Consider the following 18,865-nt stretch of genomic DNA (forward strand, 5'->3'; position numbering starts at 1 on the left):
TTCTGGAAATTCTATAAAAATCTTTCTACTTTTACACTCCACCAAAAGAAATGTATTCACATGGGCTCATCACGTCAGTGACCTGACAGATGTCTTGTGAAAATGAGGTCAAAACACTCAAATGATAAATGTGGTAAAGGAAACAGTGAACACATGAAGCAGACTGCAGAAGTGGTCACTGTGGGAAATAAAAACATTTGTGGCTTCCTCTTAAGAAGAACTGGATAACTGTGAGAACTATAAAACGTCTGACCTGATGAAGATCCAAGTGGCATGGAAACGCTGTCTTTATTAAACTTCTGTGGCATGGAGCAAGCGTGCAGACGTTACCCTCCTTTCATCCATACAGAAATATAAATCTTCTAAATGTTGGACCGCTGATTGGAAAAAAAAGTCAATTCAGAGACGTCACGTTGGGCTGTGGGAATTCATTTTTCACAATTTTTTGATTAATCGACAAATCGTATAGTCAATCAATACATTAATCAATAATGAAAACAATAGTTAGTTGTAGCAATAATAAACTATTTCAAGTCGACAGTATGAACATGACTGGAGCAGGTTAAATGTGCAGTCATCACCAGCCTCCACCACGACCCCACTAATTCAAGGTTAAGCCCAGATGCTGACCTACTAATCTTGCTTCATGGATCAGGCCCCTGGGAGTTAGCCATCCTCCTCTATGAAAATCAATGTGACTGCACTGGACTTACTTCTCTGAGATGTTCAGTAGATTGTTATGCCAGCGAGGTGTGAAAAGACACATAACAGTGGCTCTACGAGGGCAGAAGTCTTGAGATCTCGGCTAATATGAAGGCAGCTTGGTTGCATTCCTCAGAAAGAGCTGCTCAATCCCGGCTCTGCTGCCTCTGTGAAAGGCTCATTGATGGAGGGGTGGTATAATGAATAGACAGAGGGATGCAGAGGGGGAGAATGCCAGCCATGGCCAAAGTGATGAAGAGGGGGTAGAGGCTGAGGAAGGGAGGCTTGGCAGGCAGCAGGAGCAAGAGAGAGAGAGCCAGGGGCAAAGGCATGTGGCAAAGACAAGCCTCATTCCTCAAGCATGGCTCCATCCTCTTGTCTTTTATTTGAGGAGAGGAGAGCCCTGAGGATGAGTTCAGACATGAAAGGATCGCTTTCAAACTGCACACGTAATAGAAATATAAAATCAGGCTTTTCAGTAGAACTTGTGATACTTTAGTTTACAGGTTTGTTTGCTCCTGGACATGTTATTCTTGGAAGAATATTTTTGATATAAAGGAAAAATAGATATTAGGGTTTTTTTTAACCTTAAGGGAAAAGTTCACCCAAAAATGAAAAGTAAGTAATCATCTACTCAATCCCATGCCAATTGAAAGTCAGGTGAAGTTTTGTAGTCACAAAACATTTCTGGAGTTTCAATGTAAAAAAAAACAACCAACAAAACCCCCTAAAATGGCTCCTCACAGCTCATCTAGTGTAATCTAGGTCTCCATCAGTCCTGTAATCCCAAACTGATTTGAAAACTTTTGTTACATTCTCAATGTGCGATCGAGCTCATACACTTAGAACGGGGTGTGTGCTAGTGCTCTTAGCTTAGCAGCTACAGTGAATATTTCGTCTTTAAAAGGGTGTAGATAATATCTTTTTAAAATCAGTGTCATATCTCGTGTCTACAGAGACTTTGATAACGCTGGACATGCTGTATTGATTGTTTTTATACATTTTGGAAGTCCCCAGCCACTTCAGTGGTTTAGGAGAATGCTGCAACACTGTTTTGTCCTGAAGCTCCAGAAATGTTTTGTGGACTACAAAACCTCACCCAACTTTCCATCAGAGATAAGCTGACTGATACCACTCTCATGTCAGTATGCTAAATATGAAGCTACAGCTGGTTAACTTAGTTTAGCATTAAGACTGTAGCCGGGGAAAACAGCCAGCCTGGCTCTGTCCAATGATAAAGCACTCGGGTTTGTGAAATTAAATCAAACAAGATATAAGTTGGTACACTTTAGAGGTGCTGATAGGCGTATTTGTTTCCTATTGACAGAGCCAGGTGAGATGTTCCCCCTAGTTTTAAGATAAGCTACTGTAAGCCAGCTGCTAGCTGTAGCTTCATATTTGTCTTACCAACATGAGAATGTATCAGTCTTCTAATCCAACTCAGCCAAAGAGAAAATCCCTACTATCCCTACTTTCTTCACCCAATTTACAGTAGATATTTAAAACTGCACTAGAATTGTTGAATCACTAAAAGACTACAATTATAGTATCAGGATATCAGATTGTTATCTCCTTTAAAGATTGAGCTGATTGTGAAACAGAAAATTATGAAAAAAAAAAGATTCATCATCACGGAAGTGCTGGATGAAGTTAATTTATCGTTGAGATTGATTTCAGAAAGGCAGGATGTTGTTTGATAGACCTACTGTAAGTGTCTGATGTGTGGTTGTTGACTGGTTGTTAGTTGGCGATATTCATCGCTGCTGCCCAGGAAGGGAGAGGTCAGATAAGGCAGGGCGTGGGGGTCTGGCTGCTGAGTCCATCTCAGCTGTTATCTAACCTTTTACATACTGTGGGGGGAAATCTGAGGCAGGATGGCTTCAATCTGGAATACTGTGATTTCTAAAACACATACTTCTTTAATACAGTAGAGACATGGCCAATTTATACATCTAAATAACAGATCCCAGCTGCCTGCCTGCCAAGATGATTATCTTTAGCTTTCCCTCTGTAGAGACTAACCAGCTGTTCTTACCCGTGTTCAAGGTGTTTCCTCCCTTCATTCACATTTGGCAGTTATTACCTATAACCTTGTGTATGAAGCACCTCTACCCTCCTGCACGAGCATATTTACTGTGTTTGTGTGTGTTTACTTGCACTCACACATCTGGAGGTCTGTTAGTCATGTGTAAACCATCCTGTTCTCACCAGGCTTCTATTTACATCTCCACCCGGCCGACCTTGCCGTAAACTGTGTGACAAATCATCTGATTACCACGCAGTCCAGTATCCTACCAATGCGTAAGCTCCAGTTCTCTGGAAACCCTCTGTAATTTTGAAACTTCCCTCCTCGAGAGAATGATTGGTGGTTATAGGTAGTTTATGTAGATCTACAGTTCATGTATTTGCTTCTGCACTGGTGACATCTGTGGCCAGAGGCTCTACGTTTTCAAGTTGTCCGTCCATCCCATTCTCATAATCGAACAGCTTGTGGAAATTTCTTCAAATTTGGCACAAATGTGGACTTGGACTCAAGGAAAAACTGATTAGGTTTTGGTGGTGAAAGGTCACTGTGACATGTCTAATAGGATAAAATGATAAAGTGAAAGGTCAACTTCACTGTGACAACATAAGCTATGTTCAGACTCCAGAAAAATCCGATTTGTTTCTCAAAGCAGATGTTTAAGACAGACTGTCGGAAAGAAAAAAGTTTCACCCTGTCTACTTCAGGAGAACGCCTGGTTTGCACTAATCAGCAATAAGTCAAAAAAGTGTTAGAAGGTAGTTATAGCAGTAGCCATTGTAAGAGTTAATTATTGCTTAGTGATATTAATTTTCCACGACTACAGCAACCTGATGGAATGTTTGCCAGAAGCCGTAGCTGTACCTCGACCCTCACTGCTTAATGTCCCTACTCTTTATTCTAGTGACGTGGCTTTCCAGCACAAAAGTGCAAATGTGGTTTGGATCCAATTTGCTAAAATATGCCAAAATCTGGCAGTGTGAACATAGACATAATGTTCTGCAAAAACACTTTTCTGGCCATTATTCAAGGCATTAACGCAGGAACAGAAGGGAAGATTGTGACCATACATCACATTTGATCAGATACTGAATGAATGACACTTATCTTGGGTGCCCACCCTAATACTGTGGTGGTTGTATACAGTAGATCATCTGTGCTGCGTTGAACATGTGTGTGCACTATCAATGTTTTACAACCTGGGCTTCAGGTCATTTGTTGCACCGTGTGACTAAGCTCTCTATCAGTCCTCTGTTCTCCTCTGTAAAAATAAACTTTGAAGTAAAGACAGCAAGTTTCTCAATGGAAATGATTCATTTGAGTCATACAATTCAATATAGTGATAGATGTAAACTGCTACTTGACTGGTTGTCAGAGGCATACAGCCACAAGGTGGTAATCGTAGTTTTCTCTTGGTTGTCTCCTGTCACTTTTTCTCCCTCTTTGCTCACAAGTTCAACAGCCTCCAGTACCATCTCTATTCTATTAAAACACACAGAGTTCATCTCTCTCTCTCTGTCTCTCACTCTCTCTCTCTCACACACACACACACACACACACACACACTCTCACAGTCACACACACACACACACACACACAAACAGAAGGCCATAAACAGTTTTATATCAGCCATGTTCTTCTCTCAGAGAACAGTTCCTCTTTATCTTCTATCCCAAGTGGAAAATGTAGTCCCAGGGGAAGTAGGGGAGAGAGAGAGAGTGACGGGGGCGAATAGATGGAGGGAAAGACACAAAGATGGGGGGGTTGTAGAGGAACAGTGGGAGGAGGAAGGATTAAAATTAGTGAAATGCAGCCCGTGACAAGTTGACTGGCCTGTCTGTCTAATTAGGCAAGAGGAGGCATTTCCGCTGGTCAGGGAAACACTCTATGACTGTTTGAAAATCTGTTCAGCTCACAGACTGAGTGACACAGACCCCACTAGTACTTTACAGAGGAACAAGACTGATACTGTATATTGGACTCTTACGGGCTGGCCAACACATAAACTGAAAGAGTCTAGACATTTAGACTAAGTGTGTTGAGATGAGCTGACTATTTAGTAGACCAAGTGTGACCACTTTGCTTTGAGTTGCTTTGTGTGATTTAAATCAGTTAATCGGGTCTGTTTTGGACAGAAAATATTCAAATGCCGCTCCGAGTTATGACCTTTTGAGCATATTCTTAGTTTGTTGAACATTGTTGATGGCGTCTCCTTAGGCTGAACAATTTGAGTGAAATATGTAATTGCAGTATTCCTGTTCTATATTGCTAATGCAATATACATTTTGGGTTATTTTTATTTATACATATACAATACAAGCACACAGATGTGGTCTACATAGTATTTAAAGGTAGAGCATCATCACAAACTGATCTTGTTTCTACATAATCAGATAAATGGATGCAGTGGTTTGTTGTTGAGGTCCAACCAAGGGCTCCGACCAAAATGTTAACTCTTAACTAAACTCTAATACTGTCCAGTTCATAGTGCTGACTGGAAAAATGTTTGTCTGATAAGCCATTCTACAGATGGTGTATGTTGGCACTGTTCAGATGTGTATCACACTAATTACAATCCCTGCTTCCCCTCTGTGTATCAGGATTCCTCCTTGTCTCGTGTCCTTATCCACTGAACATGTCCAAAAACATTTTACATGAGACTCAGCCATGAACTGTGTGCACTGTCTGCCCTTCTTTACAAGAGGAGGATGTACAGTCAAGTACAGATAGACAGAGCGGAAGAGGGGGAGGATCCAGAGAAGAGAGGAAGAGCAACATAACCCTGCTGATGTTTCTCCAACATGAAAGCCTTTCATCAGGACAGTTGCGGTCAGAGTCCTGCTCCCCAGCTCTTCTTTATTTTTAGTCAAGAAAATACATTCAAGATGAGATAGTGACAGAGATACAGCAGAGGAAACACTGTGCAAACAAATGTTTCTCTCTCTGATACTGTTAAACTTTCTGTACTGGAGCCTTTTTCCTCAAGGCCATCGTACATATATTTGATTTTTTTTTGTTGGCTAACAGAAACAAAACAAAGGAAGTGATGAGGAGATGGAATGATGGAGTAATGGCTGAAAAACTGCGCCACAGTCCCATGTTTTCCCAACATGCAGCTCAATATCGCAGCTGACCCAACATCCCCCTCACCCTACAGACTTCCTGTCACTTCCTATAGGAATCTGTCACTCATTGCTGTGAAAACATGTCAGCCACAGATTCGTTTTGAGCATTTTTCAGTGCCAAAGCTGTGAGACCGACAGCTCAGCCAAAACCAGAAAAGTTTAGGTATCACAGTATTAGTTCAAACAGTTTACTGTGAGCAGCCTGCTGAATCATAACAGTAGGTGGCGGAAACCATGAAATGAAGAAATGCAGTTTGGGGGATCAGAGTGACATCAATAGTAAGTAATCTCTGGTTAGACTTTTGTGGCCTTGAGTCCAGGCCTATGGTTTCCCTCCTGCAGGCTGTGTACTTCACCAAATACTCATGTAGTCAGTGTGAGTCATCCAGATAACAGGATCCAAATGTATCGTTTTAACATTACAGGGACCACGGCTGTCTCTCCTGACTAAAGGAGTCGCCACTTTATCACAGACAGCTTGCGTAATTGCCGAGATAGGCTGGCATGTTTTGAGTTCAAGCTGTGTGTGCGAGTGCGTGTGACAAGCGTGGGCTGAGCAAGGGAATGAACAAGTGGGTGAGCAATGTTGATGAGAGTTAAAACCATAAGCATGACAGCTAAGTTAGCCAAGTTGGGACTTCGCCAGTCCGCTGTGTGTGTGTGTGTGTGTGTGTGTGTGTGTGTGTGTGTGTGTGTGTGTGTGTGTGTGTCTGTGTGTGTGTGTGTGTGTGTGTGTGTGTGTGTGTGTGCACCATCAGGGGCATAAGCTGCACTAATTGGCCAGTGGGTTTGACCTGTCTTGAAAGAGACCATTACAGATCTGTCTTATGGGGGATCTTACATAATGACACCCAAACTGGTGCAGCACATGAAGTCACAGATTTTAGTGATACTGTATCACTAATTGTACTAGCTTTACATTTTAGGGCATTTCACATTATGATAAAAACAAGACAAAACAGTACTAAAACCCAGAATTATGTTCGCATTTTTGCACTTCCAGTTCCCTTGTCTTGAAGTTCATGGGCTTTTGCATAGAATTTCTGTTAAATGCCTGAAATAGGTCTGTGGTTAACACAAGTTTAAGAGATTTTTGGGTTTTGTTTTTGACATAAAATATGTCAGTAAGTACTCCACAATGGCAGTTGCTAAAAAGTGGCACAACTGGACTACAGAAGTTGTCAGGGACATTAAATGTCATCACACTGAACACGGAGACTCATCTACTCACTAGTCCTTCTTTAAAGACTCACTGCAGTTGCAAACTATTCTAACTCTAACTTTACAACTTACAGACTGATCAAAGCTAGCATAATTTTATTGGTCCACTTGTGGCCCAACATTGGTAAGCCTCGGCAGACCAAGTCGGCATAGTCTCGGTTGTGAGGTAACATTATAGTGTGGACGGAAAACAGCGTAGATAGTTCTGGGTTGAGTATGGGCCGAGAGGGACGGCTGAAGGGTGGCACCACCGCTGGGTGGTTGGGTGGCGTGGTGAGTACATCACAAGTGTCATATGTCATATTGCTATTGGCCAGTCTTGTGTTTGTAGTCTGGGTTTGAAATACTCAGCCACACATCTTACTACAGCTATCGGCTCAAGCTTGGCCTGGATGGCTTCACCCGATCCCCCAGTATGGCAGATGTCCTTCATTCTACATGTATGTTGGGATGAAACACTGCTAGTGTAGTACGTTGAAGATTTTTACTCCTGACAATTGCATTTGTGCTTCAAAAATCATAAAAGTGGTGTTCATTTGTGAAGATTATCTTGCTGAACAAAGCGTGTAAATTTCATAAACTTGTGTTTGACACAGAGCTTATTTTCTGCAATAATCCAAAATCCAATTCAAAATCCCATAAGCTTTTTGTTGAAGTAACCAGGGCAACGCTAGCTTCCGGTTTGGCCTCCAAAAATACCCCAGAAATACTAACAAAAACTTTGATGTAGAGGTCCACCAGTTCTGTTCTTGTTACTAACAGAGTATTCCTGTCTTTGTGTCTTCTTGTTTTTCGTCCCATTTGTCTCAATTCCCCTCCTCAGGCCTCAATGGGATGATAAACAAAAAAAAAATAAGGAAAACAACAAAGACTTTCACCACAGAGTCGTCTTGTTTGGGAGCTGCGGTGTACTGCAGAGGGTGACGGGCCCTAAAGCAGCTGTTGACAATGCTGAATGTGAATGGATTTTTGTGCGTATGGTAAACACTGTTTAGGCTGAAGGGTGCTGCAAATATAGAAAGAGGAGGGAACGGTGTTCTTTGGTGAATTGTATCAACAGGATGAGTGACAGAGATGTAGCGGAGGGAAGCTCGACCACAGAGGGCAGACAGGGAGGGAAGGACTGAAGATCTGTAATAATGTTGCTGGTTCACGAGAGATTTTTTTTCCATTGTTGATCTCTCCCAATCTCATCCTGACCCATGTCTTCCTGCTTTGTTTATTTACCCAGGCTTATTTTTGTCCGGCTTAGAGCCTTCAGCCTCTTGTTTGGTTTGGGAGGAGGGTAGAGATGGGTACATGAGAACACCACTGAGGTTCTACATGTACCAAGCAAGTGACATGTGTGTATTCCAGTTTGTGTACTCCATCTGCCTAACTGTATGTGTGTATGAGTGTGTAGTCAAAACTGTTGACCCCCAGCTCCATAACAGGGAATTGCATCCCACTTGATCATTAAAGCTCCACCACAGGGACCCATGTGACCTGTGATATCTTCGGCCTCCCTCTCAGCTGCTTGGAGCGAAAACGAAACAGCTAGAGACAGAGACCCCTTTATTTCCTTTTGTGGCCAAAAGAAAGTGTGGGAACAAGAGACAAAGAGGGGAAACGTGCTGAAACAGTGAGGGGAAAAAAAAAAGAAAGAAAGAAAATACAGATAGACGTTTTGTTAGCTGGCCTCACATATAGAAAAGCACTAAAAGTGTGATATGGGACTCCTAAGTCCACAGGATACAAGTGTTTCACCCATAGGTGTTGTTCTTGCTTAGCCGTGGCCTTGAAGTCCCCTCGTGTTAGTCAGGGTGCTTTCTGGTTTTCTCATGAAGTCCACCTTGTCATGATTAAGAGGCATTAGACATGTGGGATGCATTTGAAGTCTAGTTCCAAAGCCAAGCCAGGTAACTCACAAAACTGCCATTAAATGAGTCCTGCAGCTTTGAGCAAAAGAGAGACCATCTGCATTTTTGACTGCCATACACAAAAAAGTTCAAGTTAGTTTTAACATTACGTTTCTGACAGAGGTCGGCTCAGAGTTGCCTTCGGAGCTCTGAAGCTAGGACTGAAAACAGAGATGCTTAATTGCAAGAGCGTGATATAATGTACAGTGGTAACTATTACAAAAATCCTCCTCTCCCCACATGACAACAACTTTCCAAACCATTTCTCTTGGGGTGACATTCCAGTACAGCTGCAGCCAGCGAGCATGTAAGTAAGTGGGATTTGTATCATCCTGAGAGAACCAAATTGGTCCCCTAACCCCTCTAAGCAAACTTTGAAGCATAGAGTGTTATACACAGTGGGCAAGAGCAATGGTAGTATTATCCACCCTTGTGAATCACAAGGGCTTCAGTCAACAGGTGGATGTGAAATTGTCCTTTAAATAGAGCTCATGATGACCATTCCCCATCCCAACACACTTGAACTCCAAATTATGGTGGAAAAGCATTCCTCTGACTTCTTTTTTCTCCTTCTTTGGAATGATTGTAATTGGCTTGGACAGGTTTTAACATACATTCCTTTAGCTGTTTACCAATTTTGAATTTGAGCTATGACAGAAAACAGGTGTCATAAAGGTATGCCATATTCCTCAAACTCTTGACAAGCATGAGCCTTGAGGCTAGTACAGGACGCTGGTACTGTTAACCAGAACTTGAGATGTAACTGTTATTACAACATGTCTGACTGGTCAAATTAGCATGGCAGAAGTTTGTGATCTTTCTTTGACCTCTCTTGTAATCTTAGGTGGCTGTACTGCTCTGTTGAGTCATTTCTTTGTGGGGTCTTCATTGATGCTGACATACCTATTGCATCACCGTTGTTATCGCAGTCGAGAGACAAAATTGCCCTCTGGGTTCTTAGATTGATATAAGACATCACTGTTCTGTAGCTCGCTCACTGATGATGGTGGTGATGAAAGCACACAAGGTCACAGCCAGCACCAGCTTTCGTTGCTGATTCGTTGAAGCTTTCATCAGTGCTCTCTGATTGGCTCTCCCAAGGGACCTTAAGGAATGGGAAGCTATTAAGCCTAAGGCTGACCATCAAAAGAAATGTTTCATGAGTGCAGAAGCAGAAGCAGCTTTATTTACAATCATGTTAAGTACAATGTAGTGAAACGTGTTCTCTACCTGTAGCCCATATGGCGCACATGGACCACCTCTAGTAACCCCTAACCCTCACCCTCGTTTGAACATAGCTCGTATAGCCAAATCTAATAATATGCTCTGGAATTCATTTTTTGTTCATGTACTGTGCCTGGGTTGCCTCTCAGTGGTCTTTTAAAGTCAGCAATCAGCTTTATCTTTATCAATGATTTTTCCATCCACAAATACTTTCTCACCTCTCAGATGTTTTGGTGTGGTGTTTTTCTGTCTGGCATGGTTTGCTGGTTTGCTCCATTTTGGATTAGAGAACAACAATGCCCAAGTTAAGTCACATGGCAATAGGGCATGCAGGGGGTTAGCCCCATTGGCGACCACTTCGTACATTCCGACATGATTTGATCACATAGTGTTCTCAGCAAACCTTTTTTCCCCGTTGTCCAGCAGCAAGTTTTGTCTTTGAAGGATTTTTTTTTTATCTTCTCAATCTCTTCATTCTGCCTGGAAAGATAAAATGCTCGCCAGTGAAAACCAATGTTTTAATCCAATATTTCCACAGCCTGTAAAACAGAACGGAGCGACAAAGTCTTTAAAATGTTGGTTCGACCATGGAACCAACATCTTCTAAGTCTGGGCAGAAAGTACACATCTGTGAGATCACAAAAGTACTGGAAAGATTCAAATCGTTGCTGTATAACAGGAGAAAAATCATGAAGGCTGTCCCAAATTCCATTTTTGGGGATTCAAAGCTTCAGTGAGAATTTACTGCAGATATACAAAGCTTCTACAGGGGGAGGGCTATATAATTCACTAATATACTGTCACTATGAGTTTAGACAACGACAGGAGGCGAAGACATCAGTCGCTCTCAGTTCCATTCCTTGCCTTCAAAGTCTAAAAGGTCAACTTGATGAACAAGTGACTGTTGAGTTGTTGCCCACACGTAGGGAGGGTTGAGCTTGCAGTTGTCACAGCCTCGTGCTTGTGGGACTACATTTGTTCACACAGAACACAAATGCTCGCTTGCAAGTATCATTTTCAATCACGGATATTCTTCTGTGCGCTCCTGACACCTGTACCCACTTGACTTTTAGGGCACATTCAAATACGGATTTGGATGTTGATTATAATGCAGTGGTAGAACTCCAAGGCTTTAAAAGCATTTGGGGTCAGCCCTAAAAGTAACATTTTCCTTTAAGGTTTGGCTAGGGAATGCTGTGTGACTAAATCAGGGAGTAGTGTAATATAAATCGGTCGAGCAATGTATCATATGGTCAGTGTTTCCATAAATAATTCATTGATTTCAGTCATTGATCAAGTCATTGATTTTCTCATACTGTATTCACACACATAGACTGAATCACTCTCAAACACTGTCGCAGGCTCTCACAAACACACCCGTTTCTCACACTAATAACATACCGAGGCTGCTACCTCACCCCCTAGTTATGCTTCTTAGAAACCACAGCTCTTAAGCCATGCGTTGAGAAGAGAGAGCTGTGCATTATCCATTAGCTATGCTTCTTTTGGCTTTGATGGATCAAAGAGCATGTAAAGAGCTGGAGGAGCCAGGGCCACTGCAGCAAAACAAAACGGACAGAGAGGAAGAGGACAGAGGGCTGGCAGCTGGAGATGGAGATGGAGGGAAGAGGGCAGGGGAAGGGAAGGAGGAGGGAGGAGAGGGTTATGGGGGTCACGGCTGTCTGAGTGTCGCCAGCTGGACCCACCTTAGAGGAGGCCGCGGAGGGCAGGGTTTTACAGGGTGAAGGAGGAGCCGGGGGCAAGTGTATGGACTACAGAGAAAAATAATAAAACAGAAGTAATATGGATGTTTGTTTTGGCCATATTGGTTAAATTGAAGTCATGCTAACCTTCTTGAGCTAACATTTTAAGCATGTAAGCAGCACTTGAATCTAGGGCTGTAGCTATCGATTCTTTTTGGAATCGATTAATCTAGCACTTTATCGATCGATTAATCGATTAATCGTATATATATATATATATATATATATATATATATATATTTGCATTTTTAAACAACCAAAACAAATAATGCATGACGAAAATGATGTGGCTGTAAAATGATCAACCATTTGGCTTTTATTTCTTAAAAAAACAGAGGTATTTCTTACAACTCAAACATTTGGCTCCAAAACTTTATTGCAATTTACCCATTTAGTGCAAGTGCAAACAATTAAATAACAATACAGTTTCAACTTACTGTAAAACATGTATAACATGTAACACTATGAATCAATACAAACTTAAATAGTAACGGCCATTTTGCCTTAGTGTTGTCTTATACAACATTACAAAAAGGGATTGCACCTTCTAACCACCTACTAACAAATAATATATAATCTCTGGGATAGGCCTATTTGCTATGGTAACCTAGCAACCTATGTGTGTGCACGCATGCTGTGTTATATATAATTTTATGTTATACATAGCACCAAATCACAACAGAAGTCATTTAAGGTCACTTTTCCTATAGAACCGGTCCGGACCGTGTTCGTTTAATTAATAATTTCTTCATCGTCGCGCATCTACAATTCTCCTCCGCTCTGTTTTACGAAGGGAGGAGCTCCGGACCGACGTAAACAAACACACGTGCACACACACTTACAGACAGACAGACAGAGAGAGAGAACATGTCACGTCGGTCTCAACTGTCTGTAAAGCAGATATCATATCTACGTTTTTTAAACGCGCACAAACTGATTCTGCTCTGGCATGTCATCTCGAGCCTTCGCAGTTCTCCGTCGTGGTGGCGGATACGCAATGCAATCCCCCCCGGGCTGCTGGAGAACCAGCGTGAGGACGTGAGTTTAGAGGACCAATCACAGCCCTTGCCGTCTCCGTTTCCCCTCGACGGAGTGACGGACACTTAAAAAATCTTTCATGCGCCCGGAGAGGCTCTCCGTCAGGCTCTCCGACGATGGCTCTCTGTGTCCGTGTACGGCACTTTACGCAGTAGTAACAACGGTCCGTGTGGAACATTCAAGATCCCTGCGCGTCATAGGAATTTAACGACGCTTCGAGGCAGAGTTTTTGCCTCGACCAATTTTTGTAATCGAGTAACTCGAGTAACTCGATGAATCGCTACAGCCCTACTTGAATCAACAGAGCAAGTTAGAACAAGCTTGTCGTGGGTCTTGGTGTCTTTCAAGGATATCTAGTTCCTGATGGTCACAGGGCATCAAACCTGTGACCCTCCAGTTCTGAAGCACTTCCAAAACCATGAAGACATGAGACAACAGTGGGGTTTCAAAAGGGAGGTGCAGTGAATGAATGATAACCATCAGCCATAGCCATTTAGGTTTTAAGAAAGCTAGGTACAAAAGAGGAAAGGCTGGAGGAAGACAAACAGGAAGGTATTTGTTAGAAAGAAAAGTAAGAGAAGAAAGGGGAAGGAAGCATTGAGCTGGAAAGAAGAGGAGGGAGAGAGGATAAACAAAAGAAGAGGGGGGGTGATTAGGAGAAGTTGGAGTGAGAGTGAGAGAAAAAGAAAATGAAGAGAAGAGGAAGGGGTAAAAAAAAGGAGTGAGGAAGTAGAAAGTACAAAATAGTGAATAAAGATGGATGACATGACTGAAGGAGGAAAGTAGCAGGAACACTGAACAGCAGAATAACAAAAGCTCAAGTAAAGAGGGAAGTGGTCAGGGATAAAAAATGGAGGGAGCAAGTCGGGAAAGGGAACGAGGAAAGGGAAGGGAGAGATTAACTTCGAGATGGAGTGGTAGACAAGATGACAAGAAGCGAGGCAAGAGGGATGAAAAGAGAAGGGGAGCGATGGGTGGAGGTCTATGCAGGAAGTTTGTGCGTAAGTGTTGGCCTGGGGAGATGGAATCTGGTGTGGTGTGTTTGTTCTGGCTTAGCGGCCACCCTCAGCAGGCCCCTGCGCTGGGCACTGGGAATACATGGAAGAGGGAACGATTAGAAATCAAGAAAGAATGGGTCAATTAATGAGTAGTGTGAATGTGTCAACCCAGGTAAGGGCTGATTGATGCTGCATTCAGAAATATAAAGCAGTAAAAGGTGCACGGTCAAAATTAGGTAACTGTAGTCATAACAACTGGAAGTTTGAAACAGTGTGGACTGTGTGGACGACTTCCAGGCCTGGCTGAGTGAGGAGAAACTGGAACTCGTTTCAGGAATCTTGTTAGAAGCCATTTCAAATGCTACATTTGCCAACAATACCACCAGATTTCATTATGAGTTTTGTGGCATGGTTTTTATTGAAAGTTGCGCACATCGAGCCCCACAAAGCGAGTATGAGGCGTTTGCTCACCCGGTGACATACGGTACTTGCCAAACCTCAGGACTTTCCCAGTTTACATGGTCCTTCTCTTAGTATCCTCCTGGGATAGCAAATTCACTCAGACATATATCTCCATCATTACACGGCCGTAAAGTACACATGCAGTTTTAAGTGTTGTTCTGAGAGACTGAGAAAAAGTAGGGCCATACGTTCCTGACATACTCTAATATGCATCATCTACTTAATGTTCAGATTAAATTAATCTTTGTAATAGTAATCTTACTTGAACAAAACGCCTTGATAAATCATGAAGGTGGAGGGACTTTACTGCATTTTCCTACCACTAGTGTGTACAACTTTGGGTACAGTGTAATTCCTGGCATGAGCTAAAGGTGGTTAATTGGAGACTAGACTTTGTCTATTAAAATATGACCTTTAAGTAATGAACCACATATGTTGAACCTCTGTGTCGTGTACAAATGCTGAGTAGGCCCAGTTGACGTTGATTGTGAAACAAGATGAACACAAGATGAGGAAGCAATCTAAGTCCTGCGATCTCACAGGTAATTCTCTCTGGAAACGGGGAAAAGATTTTGGCCAGAGTTTACCGGAATTGCTCAAATCCCTGTGTTTTAACCCTAAACCCAACTGTATATGTGCAACATATGCGGTCTCTGCAAAAATAACAGTGTCTTTCACTAACACACTCGACACCTATTCGCTCATTATTGCCATCTGATCTGCCCAAAAGTTTTGGCTAAATGCCTGATATGTAAATTGACAGAATGTTTGCTTGCTATTCCTGGAAGTAAGATCCCTGCAGAAGAGAGAAAGAGAGACAGAAGTAAAGAGAGGGGAAAGATGTATTTGACCGGGACAGGGAGAAGGTAATTGTCTGCTTGTTGAGCAGAATGACAAAGTAGGTTACAGCAACTAAAGGGCCCCAAAATCCAGCCCAGTCCTGCAATATCCAAAAAGCATGGACCTGACTGACACATTTTTATCACTGTAAATTGATTTCATATGGTGCGGCAGAGTCAAACTTGCAGTATTTTTAAAAAAAGGAACTTTCAGAGGTGCTGTCTAAACATAATGCATTGTTTTATGTGCTCCGATTTAAGAAAAGAAAATGAGAGATAAAATGAAACTGACGTGCTTTAGCCAGAGGGAATCGAGAGAAATTAGCCTGACCCAGCCCAAACCTATCTAGTCAGGAACTGGGTTCAGACTGGGAATAAAAAAAGAACCACAACACAGGATAAGATTTGAGATTCATCTCCCTACGGAGATGGAAAAAGACATTAATTCTCAGAGTGAGTCATACAGGAACATTGTCCAGTAAGTCATTTGATAGCTGATGTTCAACCTGAACCGGTTTCCTGCGACTGCGGTCAAACAAGGCAAGTCTGGATTTAGCTCATTATCTGTTCCTCTGCCTTCCTGTTGATGCCTGTTGTTACGTACAAGCAACAGTAGAAAACTGAGCTTGATGCCAAAGAAAGAAGGGAAGAAAAAAAGATTAACACGAACCGTACAACACACACACACGGTGGTGACACACCCCCAGGTTCAGGGCCTGTGTAACTTCCCTTTTGTGCACAATGAGATATACACAGCCCTTGCCCTTTTCCTGTATCCAAATAAACAGTCCAAAAAGGCTAAGTAGCGGGAACAGTGTGTGTGTGTGTGTGTGTGTGTGTGTGTGTGTGTGTGTGTGTGTGTGTGTGTGTGTGTGTGTGTGTGTGTGTGAGCGCCCACACGTGTGTGTCCATGTGTTGCGTGTGTTACGTAAGCATGACTGTGGCCCTCAGCCCCCTTCATTAGGGCTGCTGTCCAGCTCTGGCTTCCCCTGGTCACAGTTCACTGACCTGTAGGCCCACAACAGACATGGGAATTAGACATGTCTCTCAGTGTGTGTGTGTGTTTCTGCCTCAGTGCTCCTCCAGCTGTGTAGCTGTGCATTTGGCTTCACATTTGCACATACTTTACATTTTGTAAACATGCTCTCAAACATCAGCTCTACTTGTATTTACATGGCACTTGAGAGAATCTAAGTAGTTTTACAGACAGTGTTTGTTCTCGATTCATCATCATGTGGCTGTGTATGCCTCCCCCAGTCTGGCCTCAACCAGTTGCATTGCTGAGCTGTCTGATAGTGGTGAAATGCTATCTTAATCTTAGATGGGCAGCATTCCCAATAGTAGTTAAAAAATGAGATACAAGGTTGAAATGTTGAAAAGTTATTGTTGACTGATGGCCCAAAGTTCCTTCATAAATAATTCTGAAGTTGGTCCTTCAATAAACACAAAGTTTGGTTCCCTAGTGCTGTTTGAGGGACAGTTTTTTTTTGTTTGTTTTTTGCTGCTGAAAAATCTTAAAATGATAGTCAAATACTTTGGGAAATACCCTTTTTTGCTTTCTTGCCAATTGTGAAATGAGAGGATGGATACCACCTTTATGTCTGTCGGTTAAATATGTAGCTAGGAGACCATTAGCTTAGCTAAGCATAAAGACTGGAGGCAGGGGGAAACAGCTAGCCTAGCTCTGTCCAAAGGTAAAAAATACACCTACTAGCGCCTCGTAAGCTCACTAATAAACACGTTATATCTCTCTTGTTTAACCCTAAAAAAAACCCGAACTGTAAAAACAGCGAGCTGTGGTTTAACGAGGAGTCTGATTCTTAAACTATTTACTGGTGTAAGCTAGTGCTCTTGTGGTAAGCTAACATAACAGAGGCAGTTAAGTTATTGTGAACTAATGCTACAGTCATGTGAATATGCTAGCCTACTTATTTGCCTACTGACTACTTGGTGTCAGTTTTTTGTGGATATTTTATCTCAAAAACGTTAGTCCCACACTTTGGGAAATACCCTCATTGCTTTCTGGCCAACCTTAAAATGAGAAAATTGATACCATTCATATCCGTCTATTTGATACAGAGTTAAGAGACAGTTGACTTAGCTCGGCACAAAGACTGGAGGCATGGGAAAACAGCTCACCCAACTCTGTCTTAAGGCAAAAAATACCTACTAGCACCTTCAATGCTAACTAATAAACATGTAATATTTTTGTTTAGCCCCTTAAAAACAAATTGTAAAAACAGCAAACTGTGGTTTTACAGGAGTTTAGTGCTGGATGTTTTTCATTGGTGTAAGCTAACATTAGCTTACTCTGAGGGAGCTGCATCTTCAAAATTCAAGAAACAGCTTTCCTTTATCCACTTTATTTCCATCTATAATGCCAAGTCAAAAGTATTTCTTCACAATACCCCTCAGACACTTTGGTATCATAATTATCTGTTCAGCATAGGATCTTTCGTTAGCAAAAAGTACAGTGTAGCCTAGCCAAGTTAACTGAGGCTAACTGTCTCTTGGCTTCAGATTTATATTTACTAAAATCAAAATGTAAATATGGAAACCTGTGGCTTCATGGGGTATTTGGTGCTAGAACTTTTCATTGACCTAAGCTAACACTCTAGTGACAAGCTCACATTAGCTACTATGAGTCAGCTGCATTTTTGAAATTCAGTAAACAGCCTTGTCTTTATTCACTGTATTTTCATCCAATGTCCCATCAGACAGAATTTTTTTGGTGGATTTGTCATTCTTTATCTTTTTGTCTGAGGAAGCATTTAGTCATTTCCCACTTCCCTCACTCCTTCCGTCCGTCCTGAAGCAAAAAGGATGGATTTCTTTTTTTGTGTGTGTGTGAGAACCAGTCTTGTATTCACATGAGGCTGTCTTTGTGTGTTGCAGGTGACCTCGGCATGTATCCCACCTCCTTCCAATGATCTAGTAAGTCTCTTTCGCACACCCATTTCTTTTCCTCAAGAGGTTCCTGTATACAAGCCCAGTTCTCCCTCTTTGTCTAGCCATAGTTACAAGGCATGGCTTCCCAAAAACCACTGTATGGTTTCCTCCTGCTAAATTCCTTTTGGGAAGCCGAGACCTCAACCCAGTTTGTGCTCAGTTCATTCCTGCAGCACTGCAGGATTCCAGTACAGAAGAGAAGAGAGAAAAAGTTGATGTTGCTACAGGAAGTAGTAATGTTTATCTATTAGAGAGTCTGTTTGTTTAATTAACTCTCCTTTCCTTCCTCTGTATCCCATCCTCTTCTCCCAACTCTCTCCCCCTTCTTCCTCTTTCTCACCTCCTCCCAACCTCCTCCCTTTACCATCCGTCTATTCACACCCTTCTCTCCTCTCGTCCTCTTCATCCTGCTTCTTCCTTGCATCCAGCAGCGTAGAGGGACCGCTCCTTCTCGACACACCCAGCACCTGGTGAGCACACTCCAGCCTCTCATCCTCTCTCCTTGTCCTCCTCACCCCCATACTTTTTCTCTGCATCTTTCCTGGTCCTTTGTTTGGCTTCAGTGAATTTGATTGAGCACATAATAAACAAACCAAAGTGAGAGCAATGCCAGATATACTAAT

The 18,865-nt window shown here is 42.2% G+C and overlaps 1 protein-coding gene across 5 annotated transcripts in view; it reads left to right on the plus strand.

The window, feature by feature from the left end:
* tns2a (tensin 2a) overlaps positions 1-18,865 on the plus strand; it is a 64,005-nt gene that overhangs the window by 20,429 nt on the left and 24,711 nt on the right. For 3 of the 5 annotated variants that reach the window (XM_084368019.1, XM_084368021.1, XM_084368023.1), the window contains exons 4-5: positions 18,189-18,227; positions 18,671-18,712. In XM_084368019.1, the coding sequence (XP_084224145.1) occupies positions 18,189-18,227; positions 18,671-18,712 (81 nt within the window). The remainder of the gene's footprint in view (positions 1-18,188; positions 18,228-18,670; positions 18,713-18,865) is intronic. The other 2 variants (XM_084368020.1, XM_084368022.1) reach the window with 2 other exon arrangements.

Source organism: Pagrus pagrus (assembly GCF_965226575.1).
Source record: "Pagrus pagrus genome assembly, chromosome: 11".
In the NCBI taxonomy this organism is placed as follows: domain Eukaryota; kingdom Metazoa; phylum Chordata; class Actinopteri; order Spariformes; family Sparidae; genus Pagrus; species Pagrus pagrus.